Raw genomic sequence first — 15,591 nt, 5'->3', positions numbered from 1 at the left:
GTACAGAGACATGCAGTTCAAACAAAAGTAAAAATGAAAAGCATACTAGAATACTTGCGCGGTACTGTTTGAAAATGTCCTCCTCCTTCTCTCCAAGATAGACTATGAGGCAGCGAATGGCAATTTCTCTACGCTTTTCATGGAAAAAAGATCAGGTGTTAAAAAATCCGGATGCATGTTTAGCCAAATCATGACAATAATAATAATAAAAAAGTGTTAGTTAGGGACCGAGTCGAATGGCAAGAGGGTGAGGACTCCAGCCCTTGCCTGGCGGCAAAGACCCTATTGTTATTGTAGTTTCTTTTTTGTATTTTTATACAATTTTTCAGGCTTTTTAAAATGTACATTATTCCTGCATACTTTTAGCTACAGACTCCATTCAAACGTCAAAATGAAGCTTAAGTATCTTCTATAGATGTGTGTAATTTGGTCAGGCTATATTTTATAAGTTTTCATCTGCACACCCACATATGCACCCTTTTCCTCTCCCATTCAATCCTGAATCTGCTTGCAATTGTGAGAATTCTGCAGTTGACCTTGTTCATAGCAGCCATTTTGACAATTGACATGAAACAATTAGACAGAAACATTTAAATAAAGGTCTATTCATAATAAAGTTAGTTGTTATACCTCAAGAAGCATATCCTTAATCTGCCTTATTTTCAGGCCTGCAGCTCCTCCTTTTGATTGGGTCAAGGCCATCAATTTCGGGGGTGCATTGGTCAAGCTTGGCCAGAAAGGTTGATTCAAGGCTAACTGTTGTAATCCTCTTAAATTCTTCATTTATCTACAAGACACACCAGTATGAAGGACCAAACATGACATAAGTATAAATAAACAAATAAATGCAGAATTAAAATTTTAAATGTAAAAAAAAGAAAATATTTTAGAGCTAAAAAGGCTATTTCTGTATTATTATATTTATTTATAATTGTGGACGTGAATCCACATTGTATCAATCCACAGTACAAAATAATGGTTTAATAAACATTTTATATTCTCACCTGTGCTTCTGTGAAAAGCGCAGGCCAGCGCTTCATGCAGTCACTGATGGCAGGGACCTCTTTTACTATTTCCTCCCGACGAAGGCTGAACGTCTTGGCCATTTTCTGAGCTACCACCCTGGAGTTGTCCCTTTTCATTATTTCACTTAGGAGCTCCTCTCTCTCTTTCTCCAAACTTGCAGTAGTTTCACCTTGAGCATGAGGGGGTAGGTAATTAACCTCAGCCTTCTTTGGTTTTTTCAGATTCTTTGCCGGATAATGGTCATGTGTTTGTTTTCTCTTGAACGAGTTCACCTTAACTTCAGGACAGCCAAGACCTCGAAGTTTGCTTCTAAAATTGTTCATCTTATATTTTAGGCGCTGCGCCCATCCATAGGATCCATTAAAAGAACCTGGTTCTTTGAAGCAGGGATGCTTTTGAGTGAGGGCCTCTGCAACCTCACTGATCTGCAGACTAGATGGATAAGCAGTGTACTCATAAATAGCCTCTGCTAGTTTTCCAAGGATGTCTGGGAGTAGAGGAATTAAATATTTTGTAGAGAGAACAATCCCATCTCTTTTGAAGCTCTCATTGCCTGATTGAATTTGGATCTCTTTGAGGCCAGAAATGCTGGGAATTGAAAAACGAGCTGGCCAGCGCTGGGAACGGTGGCCTGGACTATCTTCAGATGAAAGAATCAGTGTGTCATCGGTTGATACAGATGCCGTGTCGTCAACAGAGTGCTGCTCACAAGGCTGATCAGTCATGTTTGTCACATCAGTTACAGTGTTGGTCACATCAGTTACAGTGTTGGTCACATCAGTTAAGGTTAAAGTTATTTCAGGCTCCTGGTTCTGGAGAAACACAACCTTGATTGTGTCCTTATCCTTGACATCAGTTGTAGAAAAAAGGGTGAAAAACTCGCCAAAATCAACATCTTTATAGTCAAGACTAAAGTCTCTGGCAATGTAAAATGCATCACGAATGACTGAGTGAAGGTTATCCACTGTCTCAGGGATTCCAGATGGTAGTACTAATTTACGGACATCATGATCCGCAAGAATCACTCTGAGTTGAATTGGTTGTGACATTCTGCATCCTGTACACAAAATGTTTTACATGTTTCAATCATTTTTAGTAAATGGTGAATAATGTTCAAGAAGAACTCTGGTGAATTTTAACATTGAGCTCAATTATTTGTAAATTTGGAGTGCTGTCAGTACACAGAACAATGACAAAAATCTGTGTTGTCTACACTGTGTTACCCTCTTTTTTAAAATTTGCACCCTGTCGAATTCATCGGAGCCAGTTTTAAACCTGCTTTTAGCCTCTTAACATCAAGTGCCCAGCTTTTATGAGTGATTACCTTAATTGTGAACCTCTGTGAATCTGACTGCGGTAGATGTGAAAAATATGAATAAAACTGATGCTAATTCAGCCACCGTACATGCCTGTATTTTCTTCCTGTTTTCAGTCGAAGTCCACAGTAGTCGATTGTCGAGTTCACACACGTCTGAGTCTCCACCGTAGCTTAATTACGCGTGCAAACTGGACAATCGACTACTGTGGACTTAAATCGAAAACAGGATGTGAATACAGATATGTGGCTGGCTGAATTAACATCAATATTTTACATATTTTTCTACTGCAGTCAGATTCACTGTGTTCACTATTGAGGGAATCACTCATAATGGCTGGGCACTTAAAATATCACATCAAGGATGTTAAGAGGCTAAAAGCAGGTTTAAAACTGGCCCAGTGGAAGTTCACAGGGTGCAAATTTTAAAACAAGCATAACACTGTGTAGGCCACACCGATTTTTGTTGTTCTTCTTTGTATTGACAGAACTCCAAATTTACAAAAACAATAAGCTCAATGTTAAAATTGCCCAAAGTTCTCCTTTAAGAGCATACTATATTAGACCTCTAGGTATGGAAATTAGGAACACATTTACTGTATATGCCAAGTCTAAACACAGTAGGAAGAATACAATATGCGAATTTGTAGCATTTCATCTGAAAATCTCCAAAAAGTATGGCCATCTATGGAACATAAATGCTGCGCTTTAGAGTCATAATGCTTGTTCCACCACAGATGTAAGATATTAATGGGAACACGTCTGATAGCTCAGCTGGCTCTATGACTTTCACAGGACCGTTTTTCTCAAGCACATAGCTCCTCAGATGCTCAACTGACCAAGCAGTCAGACCTTTCGCAATGAACCCAACACTGCCCTTCACAACCACAATTTGGATCAACTCCACAAAATCTGGCAGACCACCAGTGGATCCATTAGCCAAGATCATTCCACTGGCGTACTTGGTGCTCCTGTAACACACACTTTTGGCTATCTGGACACATGTCTCACCAGGAAACTTAGCCTGCAGTGCTTCTTGGATATCCTCTCTCAGCACACTAACATCTACTGTAGACAGTGTTGTAGCCTGTAGTTGAGGTCTGACAGCTCTAGAATCATGTTGGTTATAAGCAAGCAATAACTGATGCTTCATGGCAAGTCAACACATCCTCACCCCATGTCGTCAATATTTGACGACACTTGACCATTTGTCAATATGTGACGGGGAGGGTATACCTTTTTTGACGAACTGGGGACTTCAATACTATTACGTCCGTTGCATTCTCTTTCCTATTTTCTTACCATTTTCGCGTCGGTTTAGGGTTAGATTACGCAAAATTAAACAGTGTACGCGAAATTAAACAGTTGTCACCTGGCGTTGGGGTTAGAGTTAGGTACGACAGTTGTCACCTGGCGTTGGGGTTAGAGTTAGGTTTGGGTAGGGATGTCATTATGTAAACCTAACCCTAAACCGACGCGAAAATGGTAAGAAAATAGGAAAGAGAATGCAACGCACGTAATAGTATTGAAGTCCCCAGTTCGTCAAAAAATGATGCGAAAGGTATACCCTCCCCGTCACATATTGACAAATGGTCAAGTGTCGTCAAATATTGATGACATGGGGTGAGGATGGGTTGGGCAAGTGACAGCAGAACATTTCTAAAGCTACGAGTATGTCTGACAACACGCTTAAAAAAGCTGTGCTTTGCCTCAAACCTCATTGCCACAGTGACACTAGAGGACCATAAGCCCTGATCAGTTCTGGATAATGTTCAAGGAAATGGTGTTTTGGGATGAGGTGCTGCTCTGGGAAAACCATGAGAAACCTGTGTTTATGCTCAGATATCTTACTTTCCAGGAAGCAAATGGTCTTCTCTGTGTGGACTTGGCTAACAACAAGCTCAACAATGTCTCTGAGCACAAGAAGCACTTCCCATGCTGGTTCTCCTTTAGGGATTTTCGATCCAATCATGAGTGGCAAGAGTCGCAGCAAAGTCCAGTTCTCGTGGGCATTGGCCCCCACACTTTTCCGCGTTGTAAAGTTCGCAGAGACAGGCTGTGGTGCATCAGTTTTGTCTGACCATTTATAGGGGAACTCTTTGATGCATTTGTTCAGCTCTTCAAGAGTGAAGTATTTATTCTGTATGAACACTCTGAGGCACAGTGCTATTTCTAGGGGCACTATACCTTCAAAGAGATCATGCAACATATCAGGCGGATACCCAGACAAAACATCAAAATATTTGAGTTTTGCTGTCAGTACACACTGTCTCTTCACGCCATACACATGCACCAAACTATCATTATCCTGTACAGCCTGAATATGCAGTGCATGTTGTTCTTTCGTTCTGGGTGGAAATGCGCCTGTTCTTACTTCTCCATCTTGAAAACATGCCTTTTCACCTAGACAAAATCTACAGACATATGAACCGGAAAAGCTCTCAACAAATCCCCCCAAAGAATGGGCACCTAGATTATCTGCAACCACACTAAACACTGTACCTTTAACTGTTCTGCCCAACGCTGGGACATACAGTCCTTCCTCCTCTAAGTACACAAGATCTTTGAGCAGTGGCTCCAACACAGCACTGTAACCAAATCTCTTCACATCCTCTGCCTTGCACAGGATTGCTAAGAAGATTAGTTTAGTTCAGATCTAAGCAATGAGGGGACATCAGCTAACACCCAATACACAGCTGTGATTTTGTGTTTTTTCCTGGATGTACCAAGAGGATTGCATATCTCAAAGTCGTCCACATAGAGATTGAGAGCAATGGTATGGTCGCTTCCTGAGAACAGCTCATTGGTTTTGTAAAAGGTGCCGTCATGAAATGACTTGTACACAGTACTCTGAGCTTCTGCCTCACTCAAGATCAGGTCTTGTATATATTTCTTGCTAAAAACCTCAAGTAATGACTTTAGAATGGGGACATACTGGAAGCTGCTCTCTCTACTAAGAACATATTCAATCGGTTCAACAACAGAAAAATGTTTGTTAAAATACTTTCTTCTTTTAAAAGCAGAGGAAAGAGGACCATCATCACAGAGGGCAGAACTAATAGGGTTAGCACCACAAATGTCGTTCACCATTTCAGATACAATGGTTTCATCAATTACACAGTTGTGCCTCTGCAAGCAAGACTGTAAAATATCTTTCATGATGGGACCAGAGGCTGAATGAGAAATAAAATGCAACTCCTCTACAAGCTCATCAATGCATTGGTTGGGTACATGAAAGGAACTCTCTAATTTCAACATTAAATGAGCCAAGCTTCTTTCAATCAATTTTGGCAGTACTCTTACATCATCATCTCTAATCTCATCAATATCCGACTGCTCACCCTCCTGATTAACCCAATCACTGCACTGATCTGCTTGTGCAGTGTTTTCATGCCTCTTTATCACCTCGTCTTTGAAGTCGTCTAATGAGTGGGGAGTATGCTTACGATTTCTATGTGAAGCAAAGGTTCCATAGTTATTAGTTTTGAAATGACAATTTTTGAAAACACAAGTGACAGTTTCTTGCTTTTTCAAATGTTGACGAAAGTGTTCAAAATACTCTTTCTCGTTGGAGAATGTGCCTACATTACAGAACTGGCACCAGAAACTAAGTATTTCAGAGGTTCTCACTCTTGTTGAGTGAGTTGAGTGTTTCCGTGATATATGTGATTTCAGGCTACCCCATGATTTAAATGAACAAAAACAATCCAGGTAAGGACATGGCAGAGGTTGCCCACCGTGGATATGACGTAACCTATAATGTTTCAACAACTCGTCTTTAGTAGGGGTCGCAAATTTACAGATTTTGCAAGGCCAATCCATATTTCATGTTTCTTTCTCACACTTGCACACTGACCACGTCTCCACTTGAACCACGGTCCACGGCACCAGGATACAAGAAGATGAAGGCAAGTTTTTTGTCCTTTCAAGGCAACCGACAAAGTGACTGAAGACCTATAGGGAGATAAATTAAGTAAAATTATTCAATGAGGTGTGTGAACACAACTGCACAACTTACTTAAAGGCGGAGTCCATGATGTTTGAAAGCCAATGTTGATATTTGAAATCACCTAAACAAACACGCCCCTACCCCAATAGAATCCGGACCTTCTGTTGATAGACCCGCCCCACACATACGCAACCCGGCATTTGATTTGATTTGATTGGGTATAAGTGTGTTTTGGTAGACGGCCCGTCTAATTTTCCAAAGCGTTATTCAAACATCGTGGACTCCGCCTTTAACCCTCTGGGGTCTAAGGGGTTTTTAGGGCCCTGGAGAAGTTTTGACATGCACTGACATTTGTGCTTTTTTCAGTTGCTTAAAAACATAATAATGGCAAAAGTCTTATAACACTGTGTTCAGCACAAACTGGGCTACTATATTATATGATCAACATGTATGTACATGTTTGTATTTTTGAGAGAAAAATGTTTATGCGTGGTTTTTGAAAAAGCTAAAATTTTAAGTGACTGATATAAGTAAAAAAAACTCATACTAAACATGTTTTCCCAAGACTTTTCAATACAGGATCTAGTAGTCTAGAGTTTTTTCTTTAAAATGATGTGAAAATCATTCTGCTTACTCATTTACATAAGACAATAATATTGATTTACAATTTCAAAGTCACTTTTTGGTTAGGAAGGCAATATGCAAGGAGGCTGGAAGCTCTTGAATAATCTGTGATTGACAGCTGAAGAACAAAACACTTGCATAATGAGCTGCATAATAACTTTATGCGCGAGTAAACAAGTAGATGTGATGTTTGCAATGGCACCTTTTATAAGAATACCACAAAGCGGGTCAAATATGAGGCATCGTGTTTGTGTGTGCGTTTGGACATCGCGTCACTGACGAAGCACACACACTCGCGTCTGTTTGGAGATAACTTTAGGCGCGAGTAAACAAGTAGATGTGATGTTTACAATCGCATATCTTATAATGATACCACAAAGCGCGTCAAATATGAGGTAAGTTATTTGTGTGTGCGTTTGGACGTCGATCGCGTCTGTTTGATGAAGCACACACACTCGCGTCTGGAGATAACTTAAGTTACAGTCTGAGTAAACAAGTAAATGTCATGTCACCAACACTTGGATTAAAACTCAACACAGCACTGCCACTGATTGAATGGCTACAGAGACGGAGTCTCCATTGACTGGGGTTGACTAATGAATATGGATGATCTCTGCTCTTCTCTTCAATGGAGCGGGGCGTGGCTCATTATAGATAATGCAGGAACACGAGAAAGACGGTACATCTCCCTCTTCTAACACAGTTAACAACGAATTACAATATTTGTTTTCGATTTCATTTACATCTTCCAAAAGCAGACATTCCAAGCATTATGTAGATATGTATCTTTTGTTGATATGACAAGTATTCGTTAAGTTACAGTTAATTTTTCTGACGTGTTTCTGAAAGGACTTCACTGAGGGAGAGAGAACAAAACACGCATCATGTTTATTTTCTTAATTTTGCGAAAAGCACAACATTCTGTTTTTATTGGGAGTGGACAGAAAAAAACTAGACACTTTAACGTTTTAAATGATGTATAAATCATGTCTGTATGACCAAAATCAGCAGAGTTATCTAACTCTCTTTGCGGAGTGATTGAAAAATAAAGACTTTGCGGCGCCCGCGCCACCGTCGACCCCAGAGTGTTAAAGAGGCTGATTACTGATCACTCAACTTGAATCACTTGGTCTACGACACCAGATACAAGTTTTTTGTCCTTGCAAGACACACAGCAAAGTGACTGCAGACCTGAGTAGGGAGATAAATTAAGTTAGTTAGATTAAAACAAGTTAGTTTATGGGGTCAATTTTAAAGCAAGCATTGTTTTAATGCTGGTAATAAGATAAACAGTTGCTACATGTTTGGATGTTCAGAAGAACGCTGGATTTGAAGACACACTGCGATTAAAAAGCAATGCTCCTCTATCAATATTGGATCCGGACAGAATGGCGGAGCTTATGTGAGTAAAACACTTTATTCCTATGTGTCACTGTGGCGGCCGGTGTTTTCTCTTCCGAGGGACGCGAATTCTTGCTGCACACGCTTTGAAAGGGTTTATGATAAAAGACACACGTGTTTGTGTGAGTAAAACACTTTAGTACTATGTGTCACTGTGGCGGCCGGTGTTTTCTCTTCCAAGGGACTCGAATTCATGTTGCACACACGTTGAAAGGGTTTATAATAAAAGACACGCGTGTTTGTGTGAGTAAAACACTTTAGTACTATCTGTCACTATCAGTTGCGGCCGGGACTTCTCTTCAGAGGGACACGATTCGCGCGAATTCATGATGCACACGCATCGAATGTGATAAAAGACACATGTGTGTGTTTGTGCGTTTGTTACACGCGCGTCGAAAGGGTTTATGTAAAGACGTTTGTGTGTGTTTTTGCGTGCGTGCGTGCGCTGCTACACGCGCATCCAAAGGGTTTACGATAAAAGACATGTGTGTGTGTGTGTGTGTGTTTGTGTTTTTGTGCGTGAGTTTACGATAGAAGACACGCATGTGTGTGTCAAAATGGTTTATGATAAAATATGCGTGTAAGAAAGACACTGTGTTTTAAGACACTCACTTAACCCTCTAGGCGCCACGGTCGACTTTTGTCGACAAGATGCGTCACTGAATGTAACTGCCGATTCTGTCAATGGGGTGTCAAATTTTGTTCATCCTCCCCTCCACTAGATGGCAGACATGTCACACTTTATACCCGACTCAGAAAAACATCATGCTTCTATACAAAATCTTAGAGCAAGAGCGCATTGAATCAGTGCGCGCAACAGCATAGCTAGCGTGCAAGCGAGTCATTTTATCAGCAAGTTTTTTCAATACATTATCATATAATGGCATCAAAAAAGCTTACCTGCAATGAAGTGTTGGGTCTTTTATTCGCCGACACTGACTCTGAAGGGGAATATCTGCCTTCAGAAGATGACGGTGATTCGTTTAGTGACCATGATTCAGACGCGCCCCTGCTTTGCAATCGTGCAGCGGGACAAAGTGAAAGTGTAGCCATACATCAAGCACAAATGATGAATCCTTTGCCAAATGTCAGTGGTGGGAATGTTACACGGGGTCGGGGAATTCATCGGGGTAGCAGGCGTGTTACAGGTGTGGGGAATGAGGCTGGAGGTAATATGCGCGTCCAGTCTTTTTACCGTGAATGCAATGTAGAGCGAGCTGCGTCTTCCCGAGCGGGCTCTGGGAGTCTGTCGGGCGAGCGGCCGACTTCCAGTGCTCCGTCCCGTGCACACAATCACGCCGACAATAAGGGCAATAATCCCAGCTGTGCAAATTCTCTCCACTCGGCGCGCATACGAGGCAGATCTGGCCGTGCGGCTCGTAGCAGGAGCAGAGGCGGTGTTACACGGGGCAGAGGAGCCATTATGCATAACATTAGTCTATCGGCGCGCATGCGTGGCAGATCTGGCCGTGCGGCTCGTAGCAGGAGCAGAGGCGGAGTTACACGGGGCAGAGCCATTATGCATAATGTTAGTCTATCGCAAGATGATAGGAATGCCGGCTTTAAGTACTTGACTAATGAGGAGGAGTACCAAAGCTGGATCACGCCCTTTGATCAGCCAACTGGATATTTGGGGAAAAGAGAACTCACTAATGCCAATTCGCCCCTAGATTTTCTATCACTTTTCCTGTCTGATGATTTCTGGAATTTACTGGTAATTGAGACAAATCGCTACGCCCATCAGTTTTTAGCCTCCCATCAACTCCAGCCACACTCAAGATTTCATAAATGGTCAGACGTAACTGTCAGTGAAATGAAAGCCTTCTTTTCTCTGCATTTGAGTATGGGTCTGATAGAGAAGTCAGAGTTGGAGGATTATTGGGCCGAATATTGGCCAACAGCAACACCTGGATTTGGCAAGGTGATGTCCAGAAATAGATTTGAGATGATTTTGTCTTTCCTTCATTTCACCAATAATAAGGATTGTGTTGAGAGGGGTCAGCCAGGCTATGACAGGCTATTCAAAATCCGCCCGATCATCAATTTGGTCATTCCCCGGTTTTCAGCAGTGTATGGTCCATCTAAGCAGCTGTCACTGGATGAAATGACCATTGCATTCAAAGGGAAATCAACACTTAAAATGTATAACCCCAACAAACCAGACAAATATGGCTACAAAGTATTTGTTCTGAGTGAAGCCAAGTCAGGCTATGTGCTACAGTGGTCCATGTACACTGGACAAAGTGTAAATGTAAACCCTGATTTCGGTGCCACACACCTTGTTGTCCGTGAGCTGATGGCCCCGTACACAGGGAAAGGGCATGAGGTGTACATGGACAGCTATAACACCTCACCAGCCATAGCAGATGAGCTGGCAAGCAATGATTTGGGTTTGTGTGGGACTGTCAGCAGTAAGAGGAAGGGGATGCCAAAGGGCCTCACCCGTGAACAGTTACCATTGAGGAAGGGAGATGACCCAGTTTTCATGAGGAAGGGGAAAATGCTAGCTTGTGCGTGGCATGATACAAAGCGCCTTACAATGCTCTCTACACTGCATAGCAACACATGTGTCAGAAAACGCATCAGGACCAAACACACTTATAGTGGCTATAGGGAGATAAACAGGCCTGTTTGTGTTGATGACTACAATTCTTTCATGGGGGGTGTTGACACAGCAGACCAAAGAATGAAGACCTACCTTTTTCCCCATAGGTCAAGGAAATGGTACAACAGAATTTTTAATGCCATTCTCAGTGTAAGCAGTGCTTTAAGTGGCCCAAAAGAGGTGCCGGTACTCATATATATATATATATATATTTTTTGTTTTTTTTTGCTGACTCGACTCCTATATTGAAGGGGTTTTATATTCAGCAGTCAACAGACGACCTTGTAAAAAATAATAAATCCTTTTATAAGTTTCTGGATTTGCTTGAGCTAGAAATAGCCACTGAACATAAATAAAATGTGCAAAAGGATTTTGAAAAAATACCATTGGAAAGGAAAGAGCTACTGTAGAGCTTTTGAACATAAATAAAATGTGCAAAAGGATTTTGAAAAAATATACCATTAGAAAGAGCTACTGTAGAGCTTTTGAACATAAATAAAATGTGCAAAAGGTAGATATGTGAGTAACATTTTCAGCATGGTTAAATGCTAAAACTAGTTGTTCAGATAGAAAGAGCTTAACATTTTTTTTTTAAATGACACCAAGACCATGTCTATGGGTTCAAGAATAACAAAATACTGGCCATTTTAAACTCGAAAGTCATTTATTTTGTCCCATTGTTTTCCATTTTGCGGGTGGTAAAACTACTGTGTAGGTGGTTCAAATTCATTTAAATTTCGCTCACTTGTAGTTTAGCAATTAAACTAAATGTCTATTACAATTTGAAGAATGTTTTCTGCACATCGCCTGAGGAAATCCGAAGTTGCGTCGAGGGGAACCAAACTGACAGCCGCGACAGCGGAGATTATCACGTACCTACAAGGCTTGCGTCTGACCTGCAGCTATCATTCTGGCTTGGTGGGATGTCAGCCAGCGAGTCCCCTGATTCTGACCGTGTTCTTTTACTACTCAGAGTCTAAAACAAGGAGGGCATATTAAGTGTTCATTGTATTTTCATTTTAACCGAGCAGCTATGGTTGCGCGTTTCACACACCTCTCCAGAGCACGTTGACACTGCTGACCGTCCGACGCATGCGCTTTTAACTTGTAAACGCAAGGGTGTATGGGTAATGTAGTCTCTGCTCTCGGTGGGACGAATGAGGAAGCGTACATTAAGGGCGCCCTGAAAAGCCGCAGCGCAGCAAAGGATTCAATTAAACCTCTGATTTTTAAACAGATGTGCAAATGAGCGTTCCGGTACGCTAAAAGCACGTTCTGGGCGCACGGAGAGGTGGTGGTACGCTCAAGAGCTATTTTTAGAAGTGGCGGTACTGAGTACCGGGGCGTTCCGGCCCACCCAAAGCACTGAGTGTAAGCATGGGGAATGCCCACATCATTTACTGCCGCTGCACTGCTGCTCCTCACAAGCCTTTGAAAGTCTTCGTGCAGGATGTCATCACTGCTTTACTGGAAGGCTTCTCCAGAACAGAGAGCAACAAAGGCCGAAAGTCGTCCTCACTGGGAGACTTGCCACAGAGACTCACTGAGCGCCACTTTATCTGCCAGGCTGATGGTAAACCAGATTGTGTAGTTTGTTCTGATCGAACCCGCCCTAAAGGCCGCCGTCAGACAAAATACATGTGTAGGCAGTGTGGGGTGGGTCTTTGTGTTGTGCCTTGCAATGAGAGGTACCACACAATGAAACATTACAAGAAATGTCACCTGGATGAATAGGGAGTCATTATCCCACATTTGTGTGTCTTTGTCAGCTAAAAATAAATACATAAATAAATAAAATAAAATAAAAAAAAATAATAACAACATTGTCTTTCGTCTTGTCTCGTCTTGTCATCTCACTCATGATCTGTGCCTTGCCGTGGCGAGTGAGCTAAAAAAAAATAATAAAAAAAAGTAAAAAAGTAAAAAAAAAAATAAATAACATTGTCTTTCGTCTTGTCTCGTCTTGTCTTGTCATCTCACTCATGATCTGTGCCTTGCCGTGGCGAGTGAGCTTTTGAACTAAACAGGTCTTGTCTACTTGTGTTTGTGTGTCATATGAATAAGATTATATGTGCTAAACATGAAATCAGAGTGCCTACTGTATATAGAAAATGGAAAATCTCTACAGCAAAAGGCCGGCCTACTGCTACATACATTCGGTTTGTTTCTGACATTTATTAGTAATGATTTACACAGTTTGTTTCCACTTACTATTTACCTGAGCATTCAGTATTGTGCAGTATAGCATACAGAAGGTGAGGGACATTTTGGGGGGAAAGAAGTGCTGCATTTTATCATTCAAACATGTGACTTTTCATGAAAATTCTATAACCCAAGATGGCTGCCACATATGACGTCATAATATGCAAATTTAATGGGACATTTTATTTACCTCCATAAACTGTATGTCATCCTTAATATTTCTCTAATTTACAGAAAGTCTCTATCTCTTATCACGTTTAAGATATAGCCTTTTGAAATTAAGATGTCAAAATCAAACGTTTTAGGAAAAAACCTCTGGCGCCTAAAGGGTTAACATTAAACTGATTACACATGAGATTAAATTGAAAGTTAGTTTGAACGAAAAACGTATCCAATCATAGCAGTGGGTGTTTACTTCCAAGTCGTCAATGCAGCCCGCCCATTAAAGCGGATCATTTCTCTAACCAGCCCCAAATCAGGGTACAAAATTGCCTATTACTTATTGCTTTTGATGTTTTTGGATGTAAAAACCATGCAAACGTCATGAGTACACCTCAGACTACAGTATAAAACAATAAAAACGACAGAGGAAGGGCACCTTTAACATGGTAATATTTGTCTAGTTTAAACCTGCATGTAACATTCATCTTTTAATATATTATTTACATTTCAAAACATTTAAGTGAACTGTATAACATTAATCTTTTAATATATTTGCCTTTCAAAACATTTACATGAACTGTAACATTACTGTCCTTTCTAATACAACGTAAAGCTTCAATTTTCTTAATAATAACCGGTGTAATTTTCACTTAAAATCAAACATTAAATTAAAATGTATGGTTACACTTACCATGGTAACGTTGGATTATCCCGGTAACGTAGTACATTGTACAAAATTTGTGTCAACACAGAAAACATTTCATTACTGAACCTAACATTGTGTCAATTCTCAATTGATTTTTTTTAAGGTAACATACATTTTGATTAGTATGCTTAAGGGATAGAAAGACTGCGAGTGAGTGAGTCCGTGCTCGCGGCCGTAATGTCTCTCTCTTAACTCGTTCAAACACACCCGGGCTCCTGCCAGAATTGGTGTAGCAGTCAGTCATCTTATCGGTTAACGTACATCACTCCCCGATCAAATAAGGCTTTCCATGTCGATTCTGTGAAGAATCCGTAGACTAGAAGAATCCAACATGAGACAACGATATAACGTTAGCACAACCAAACTGTTGCATGATTGGCTGTTGCGTCGGTCCCTACGATGCACCAGAGAGCAAGTGCCTTTGTTCATGAAACTAAACTTGCTTTGCAACTTGGTTTCTTCCGACGAAGAAAAAATATAACAAACGCGTTTTTTAATAGATATTGATTAGCTAATTGTATCTCTAAACATATCGTTATTGTTTTATTGCCCAGCCCTATAATCCGTGTTTTAACTAATTATTTGTCACACTAACTGTCTTAACATAAATATGAGCTTATAAACCCTTATTAATGAAATATGGTTCCTCAAATACAATCTCAACAGACAAAAAGAGCATGCTGTCAGAGTGTTTCTGTTGAATAAATTAAATTCATAGGGCCTTGAACGACCATTAGCTACTGCAAGCTAACGTTAACTACAGCTAACTTTACCTCAGCAAACAGACTGTACTATTAACACTGCTCAAATTTCAGTATTAGGTTGTAGTACATGATATCACTAACAGAATCCTGAGTGCAAATATGTCCAATTAAGCATAAAATTACTTACCATTCACCACATTAAACTTTAACGAGTTTCAGCTGCATGTGGTGGCACCGCAATCGTATCCTCAAACATGCGCGCGGAAACTGTGGGCCGGCCATTCACACGTCATCAAATAGTATTTTACATTAACAGAACTTAAAATTAAATTATTTTTTGATTAAGTGAAAAAGTTAAACTCTGACAAGTCATGATAATACATTTAATCAATAGGCATAATTTATGTGTCATCCTAGCTCGATAAAATAACAATCACAAGTAAAAACTCTAACAGTACCTCTGAACTTGATTTTTTATTTCACAACAATGTATATATTTAAGTAATGACTAAAGGTCGTCTGAATTACTTTTTAGATTGCATGGTCCTCAATAAGGGTGCGTTCACACGACAAAATTTCGGGAGTGACAACCGTATTTACTTTCAGGTGTGAGTCTGGAAGTGTCCTGTTCACACAGCAAATTAAGGACACAAATAGAACACTGCCTGTATGAACAAGCAACCGACCTTAAACCCGTATGCCAGTTACAAGCGGCGCCTGTAACCATAGTGACGGACAAAAATATTTAAAAAAGTATTATTTATGCAATGGGCAAAACTTTATTTATGTAATTAACAAAAACAGCTGGCTGGTGTAACGCTTACCATTGTGCAGAGAAAAATAAACAAGGGTGGTTCCTTATTAAAGTTTTAATTTTCAAAATGAATGAACATAAAA

General features: G+C 40.5%; 1 protein-coding gene across 2 annotated transcripts; it reads right to left on the bottom strand.

Moving 5' to 3' along the window:
* Window positions 1–213: 213 nt before the first annotated feature.
* On the bottom strand, window positions 214–15,591 carry LOC129419248 (uncharacterized). 2 transcript variants are annotated; one of them, XM_073853313.1, is made up of 5 exons: window positions 14,882–15,591; window positions 8,032–8,105; window positions 6,198–6,295; window positions 1,005–2,083; window positions 214–787 (listed from the first exon to the last, which is right to left on the bottom strand). In XM_073853313.1, exons 4-5 carry the CDS (start codon window positions 2,073–2,075, stop codon window positions 647–649), a joined length of 1,212 nt encoding a protein of 403 aa, XP_073709414.1. In that variant the 5' UTR covers window positions 2,076–2,083; window positions 6,198–6,295; window positions 8,032–8,105; window positions 14,882–15,591; the 3' UTR covers window positions 214–646. The 2 variants fall into 2 exon arrangements, with proteins under 2 accessions (XP_073709414.1, XP_073709415.1); XM_073853314.1 differs by lacking the exon at window positions 14,882–15,591 and adding an exon at window positions 13,976–14,152.

The sequence above is a fragment of the Misgurnus anguillicaudatus genome, chromosome 15 (assembly GCF_027580225.2).
Source record: "Misgurnus anguillicaudatus chromosome 15, ASM2758022v2, whole genome shotgun sequence".
In the NCBI taxonomy this organism is placed as follows: domain Eukaryota; kingdom Metazoa; phylum Chordata; class Actinopteri; order Cypriniformes; family Cobitidae; genus Misgurnus; species Misgurnus anguillicaudatus.
The sequence above is the reverse complement of the archived record's forward strand: the minus strand, read 5'-3'. Positions and strand labels throughout refer to the sequence as shown.

Excerpts from the sequence above, each read along its gene's own strand:
- LOC129419248 (XM_073853313.1), bottom strand. The coding sequence starts at position 2,075 with ATGTCACAACCAATTCAACTCAGAGTGATTCTTGCGGATCATGATGTC. Across the intron at positions 788-1,004 it reads CGCTTTTCACAGAAGCACAG|ATAAATGAAGAATTTAAGAG; the intron begins GTGAGAATATAA and ends TGTGTCTTGTAG.